At 40.9% G+C, this 6,254-nt stretch overlaps 1 protein-coding gene across 1 annotated transcript in view; it reads left to right on the forward strand.

Moving 5' to 3' along the window:
* LOC119424544 (phosphatidylinositol 4,5-bisphosphate 5-phosphatase A) overlaps positions 1–5,833 on the forward strand; it is an 8,826-nt gene extending 2,993 nt beyond the window's left edge. Inside the window, exons 4-11 of the mRNA XM_037692030.1 lie at positions 1,084–1,259; positions 2,524–2,635; positions 2,793–2,902; positions 2,982–3,192; positions 3,270–3,407; positions 3,487–3,552; positions 3,631–3,735; positions 5,348–5,833. Coding sequence (XP_037547958.1) covers positions 1,084–1,259; positions 2,524–2,635; positions 2,793–2,902; positions 2,982–3,192; positions 3,270–3,407; positions 3,487–3,552; positions 3,631–3,735; positions 5,348–5,833 — 1,404 coding nt within the window. The remainder of the gene's footprint in view (positions 1–1,083; positions 1,260–2,523; positions 2,636–2,792; positions 2,903–2,981; positions 3,193–3,269; positions 3,408–3,486; positions 3,553–3,630; positions 3,736–5,347) is intronic.
* The last annotated feature ends 421 nt before the right edge of the window (positions 5,834–6,254 follow it).

The raw sequence follows: 6,254 nt of genomic DNA on the forward strand, positions 1-6,254 counted from the left end.
AGATACACAAACAGTTTCAAGTCACCTTTGGTTACCTTATATCCATTTGGGGACTTTAGTTTTACACATATACACAAACAGGTTAAAGTCACCTTTGGGTACCTTATTTCCCTTTGGGGCCACAAGTCATTGCTTTTATTTACATTTAGTCCAAAATATATGTAATATGAACAAAACAGTGTATACACACACACAAATGAAAGAAAGTTTGTTCAGGTCCGCACAGTCTTCCCAGTGGGTTTCAACCCGGCAGAAGGGACGGCCGCATGGCAGCGAAGGATCCTCTCTTGCGAGGAACATTCCCCTTGTGTCTGGCTCCCACCTGGCGCATTTCCTCCGCTGGGGTGCAACACCCACCCACCCACCCATCCATCCATCCATCCACCCACCCACCCACTCCGCTGCCGGAGCAGGGATGAAGGCTCCAGCACCCAGGAGAAATTAAGCTGTTTTGACCATTAAAGTGCGTTTATTAAGAAAAAGTTAAACTGAGACACATTTTTGCTATAATGTCAAGCAAATAAATAATTGTTTTTAAGCGTTAATCTTGTTAAATTCTTGTTAATGTCCTCCCGTGTGCGTTCCTGCGGCCACCATTTGGCAGCCAGTTGATTTTTGCCACAACACCGGCCCACGTTTCCGGGTTGTCAGCGGTGACGCATAATAAATGAGACTTGTACAGCGAAGTGACTTATTTATGTTTTTTTTCCACTTTATTTGACAATTTTGGACTGATGCGACTTATGCATCAGAGCAACATATACGGCAGAAAATACAGTAGTATGAGCTCCCTACCCCCTGCCGGCAGGTGCATGCAGGCGTGGGTGTGTGTGTGACCTTCAGTGTGTGTTGATGTCAGCATCACCTCCTGGCTGCTGTTGGTGCAGTCTCCTTCTCTTTGAGGTCAGTGCAGCTGCAGACTGTCTGGCTCTCTGCTTCTGAAAAAATAATTACCCCGTCCCTGAACACAGATCTGACCGATGCACTCCACTTGTCCTTGATCTTTAAAAAAAGAAAATGTTTTTCATATAGGAAATGCTTTTGTCACATCACTGTTTGCACGTGTCCTGTCATCATTTTTAGGGCAATAAAGGTGGTGTTAGCGCGAGAATGACAATGTTCGGTCACCCTGTGTGCTTTCTCAACTGTCACCTGCCGGCTCACATGAGGAACCTGGAGCAGCGGATGGAGGACTTTGAAAGCATCCTTCAGCAGCAGCAGTTTGAAGGAGGCGCAGCCACTGGTGTACTGGACCATGAGTGGGTGACTTTATCGGAAAAATATCCATTTAGAAATAAAAGATAATGCAGGTCTTAGACATAACACAGAAATAATTACATATTGTAATAATTATACTACTAAATCTTACAGGACACAATGTACTTAAGTGATATTACTATTTTTCTTTTAACAGAGACATTCTTCTTTAGCTCCTAAAGGAATATTTATGACAGGCTTTAATTCAACAGGACTGTTTTCACCAGATCTCTTTCCTTGGCTGCTGGCTTCAGGAGGCAAAGTGAGACTCCACTCCTCCCCTCTTATTCTAAAGGATACATGTCTGCAGAGACGAAGACATAAATACACCAAACGCATAACGAGAGCCTACCATACCTACAACAGAAGTTCAGAGAAGCACATACAGCTAATTGAACACTTACTACCATTTTAAACCAGAAAAAGATGTGGTTAGCTTTTATTTCTTTCCTTTATAAAACACACTGACCTCCTCCACAATTTGGTTTTGGATAGGTGGCAAAGATCTATCAATTATCAACTATTTTATGGTTTTAAAAAATACAAGCTGATGTATGCGAGATTATTGTCCTTTTTCTTTCAGATAACTTCATAACTTCCAAGTTTAATTTAACAGTAAAACAAACAAAAAAAGATCCTGACTTTATATTTCTGGACCAGAAGTTGCAACTTTTTCCAAGGTTATCAAACCCCACATACAGTGGTGTAGTCTACGTTTTTGTAGTGGGCATACTGTGCTTAGAAACCAAAGTACACTGGTTAGTACAATGTAATCATCAATTTATTTGGATTTTTAAGCATATTGAACATTTCCAAATTTCTCTGATGCTTATATTTGAATAAATGAACAACAAACTTTGTACAAGAGTTGCCTTTGTATTAAAAACATGTTATAGAATTTATAAAACAGTATCAAAGCAAAACATGTTCAAGTATTAAGTAGTAAATACAGAATTACGGTATACAATAATTCGCTGGATAAGCAAATGTAATAAACAAGCGCTGCATTTAGTAGATTCTTACGGAAGCGTTTAACTACTGTTTAATGTACCAATGACACATGTCATGTATCATTGGGCACTTTTAAATTAGTATACTGAAATTCCTAAGCTTTTCTAGTGGGCATACTCCGTATATCTGCGTATCGCATAGACTACACCACTGCCCACATATGTTTAACATTAAACCTGTTTGTTCCATTCAAATTGTCTTGACATGTTCATGATTTATCATTTAGAAACGACACGTTTTCTGTTGTCTTGGCAGTGTCGTGTTTTGGTTTGGGGATTTGAATTTCCGTATTGAAGATTATGACATCCACGTGGTGAAATGTGCCATCGACGGTAACAAGCTGCCTCTTCTGTGGGAGCGGGATCAGGTGAGGCGCTTTCAGGTGTTTTAAATCGTAAAGTTCTTTTTTCCCTGTCTGTTAGTTAAGAAGCACATCCAACAGATGGAGCTGTGCCCCAAACTAAACATTATTTCTGTTGAGGCGACTCAAACTAATCCAGACTCATTGTTTGTCTCATCTACAGCTCAACATGGCTAAAAACACAGAGTCCATCTTGGAGGGCTTCACGGAGGGGCCTCTCAACTTTCCACCTACCTACAAATTTGACGTGGGCACTCACACTTATGACACCAGGTTCGCCCCCCATCACAAAATCGCTCTTACGATGATTTATTTTCAAACACAAATTCACACTTTGCTTCATATCCGTCAGTGCAAAGAAGAGGAAACCTGCATGGACGGACCGCATCCTCTGGCGCCTCCGCCGCACAGGTTCACCAGTTCCTACCCACAATGCATCCCTGCAGCGGGGTTTGACCTCTTGGTTGGGTGGGGCAACTAAAGTAATACAGCATAAGTACTTGAGTCACATGGACTTCACCATCAGTGACCACAAGCCTGTTTCTGCTCTGTTTTCACTGCATGTGAGATAACATCGCTTCATTGCTTCAAGATTCAATTTCCCCGTTAGGTTTTATTTAACTGCGTCTCTGTCTGCTAGTTCCCGTTCAGGGTGGCTGTGCCCCTGGTGGAGCTGCAGACCGTTAAGGAGTGGTGCAAAGCATCAGACGCTACGGTCAGATTCACTGTGGCTTCAACATATCAGCGCAGCTCATGGGACTGGGTCGCAATATACAAGGTATTAAGTAACTTTGAAAATAAAGTGTGGCAGCTTCGGTCGCCCATTGTCACCACATTTAACATTTTTTACTGAGCAGGTTGGATTCAGACATCACAAAGATTATCAGGCGTATGTGTGGGCCAAAGGGGAACTTGCTACCCAGGTGTGTTCAGAAGTTTGTGCATACATTTTAAAGCGGAGCTGAATTTAGCATGAATGAGACTGATTTATTATTTATCAGGTGACTTTCTCAGAGGAGGATTTACCAAGAGAGGATTGTGAATACATCTTGGGTTACTACAGTAATACTACAAACAGTATCATTGGATTGTCTTCACCTTTTCAGGTAAAAAAAACCCAGCCTAAGTATTGGTCATATTTATTTCATATATGATAGTAAATATTTAGTTAGTAGAGTTAGGTATTTGTTAAAGTGCCACACTTTATTGTTTGGTGTCTTGTTTTAAAATTATAGGACATACGATAAGTTGAGCTATGAGCAATTTTCAATAATCAGCAACATTTTTAATTATTTGATTTGCAATTTGAAATTGGTTAAAAGTTTTAAAAAAATCTGACCCAATCTCCTAAAATGCATGTTTTTAAGAATCCATTTCTTTTCTCTATAATCTATAAGTCCATCCGTTCATTATCTGGGCGAGAGGCGGGGGACATCCTGGGCAGGTCTCCAGTCCATCACAGGGTCACATAGAGACAAACAAGACAAACAACCGTTCACACTTAGTCACAATTTAGTTTCTAATCAGCCTAACGTGCACGTTTTTGTTAGAGGAAACCTGAGTACCAGGAAAAAAACACACACGCACGGAAAGAACATGCAAACTCCACCCAGGAAGGTAGCGGGCCGGGATTTGATACGGCGGCCTTCTCGCTGAGAGGTAGCAGCTCTACTGCACCACTCTGTCACCAAAAATAGATAAATCTATTAGTATTTCATAACATAAATGATCAAGTTTCAGTTTTTGATTCCTTTGAATTTTTTGTCACAAAATGCATCAACAACTTGATTCTTATTGATGTGATCTGAGATCTGAATTCGAATTTCGTACCATAAACATGCAAATGTGAGCTGGAATGACAATTAAAAAAAAATCCTTGAATCCTTATTTACTGCTTTTAAAGTAGCTGTTAAAAGGTAATTAAGTTAAATATTTCAAGCGCTGCTATAAAAGTTATGCAGCGATAATAAAAAAAGCAATACTAATATGATGTGAAATACAACAAATAAATGGTAGTGATGTAAAAACTAAGCAGGAACTTAGCTCACACAGCATCATTCACACATTACACACAGGTTTTGGAGTGAGACAAATTAGGATTAATTTCGATCAGATCTTTTGCACACTGAAAATATTTTGATCAAGAAAGGGACCACCAGCACCCCCATGGCATCATCAGCCATTTAAAAACATTATGCTTACATCCAAATACAACCATCATGAGTCATTCTATAACAGAAAATACATTTACTGATAGCTTATTTAATGGTTTTTAAAAAATTTTTGTAATAATTTTATTTAAGGATGCACAATATTATCGACAAGGTATCGGCCGATATTACCGATAAAGTTAAATATCGGACATTGGCCATTCCATCAAAATAACTCACCAATATAAAAGGCGCTGGTTTTTTTAAATATATATTACATATGTATATAGTGTTACATCATTTTCAGCTCCTTTTTTGGCATCTGCATTTGGTAGCAGGTCAAATTGACAAAGACATGCAGAATAATGTAGTAGTTTAATTTCACAGCAGAGAAAGCTATGTAAGTAGGTTTAGGGAAAAAATATCGGTATTGCTATCGGCCAAATAAGTTTTAACATGTTGGCATATCGGATATCAGCCAAAAATCCAATATTGTGCATCCCTAGTTTTATTTAATGTGATAATACTTTTATCAGTAACAATTCCTTCAATCCTCCACCCTCAACAGATCAAGATGCCAGCTCACAGCCCCACTGTGTGCCGCTCTGACAGTTCTGACGTCAGCTCAGAAGATGACAGCACTTTAGTTCTTTTGGCTCCAAACTCCCGCAGTCCGAGCCCTAAAACGGGCAAACGCCACAATCGCCACCGTCGTAGCCGCAGCCCAGCTGTTCCTGCACTTTCCGCCAACCCGCTCCCTGCCCTGCAGAGCCTCAGTCTCTGTCCTCGCCCCAAAGAGAGTCACGCACCGAGCCGCCCACCGTGCTCTGCTGCTAAGAAGGAGCGCCTGGTCTCCCATGACGCTGTGCCCTCTCCCACCATCAGCCCCCTCAGTCCTCGCAGCCCTGTGTCTCCGGGTAGTGGAGTGAGCGCACCTGAGGCCCTGATTGTAGCCATCTTAGGTGAACACAGTCCAGTTCAGGTTAGCCCCACAGGCGTGAAACACATCGGGAAGCTGCAGGAAACGGACAAACGGAGGAACATAAAGAGTTAAAAGGAGGCTGAACAAAGAGGACAAAAGCAATATCTGTTTTTAAAGGTCTGATCTGACTCCACGGTCACTGTGCTCAGAAAAGCAGCACAGAATGTAGTTTGTGAACATTCCACATTGTAGCCCTACAGTTTCCTGTTTGTGAACCGGCCATCATCTACTGTACTGTTTATATCTGTGAGTCAAAAACATGATCAAACTCGTTGAGTGTTTTAATTGGCTCAGAAACTATATCATAATGTAGACGAGCTGAATGTGAACTCAATGTCTGAGTGAACCGGAGACGATGTGACCAGATATCAGTCAGCAAATATGGATTCTTGTGAAGTCTCACATCAATATAATGACCTGGACCAGATTTGACGGGATCAGAGTTCAGAAGAGAGGCAGGACGTGTGTGTGGATGTGTGTAAGTGTTAAACTT

This window comes from Nematolebias whitei, chromosome 18 (assembly GCF_014905685.2).
Source record: "Nematolebias whitei isolate Nwh7 chromosome 18, NemWhi1, whole genome shotgun sequence".
Lineage (NCBI taxonomy): Eukaryota > Metazoa > Chordata > Actinopteri > Cyprinodontiformes > Rivulidae > Nematolebias > Nematolebias whitei.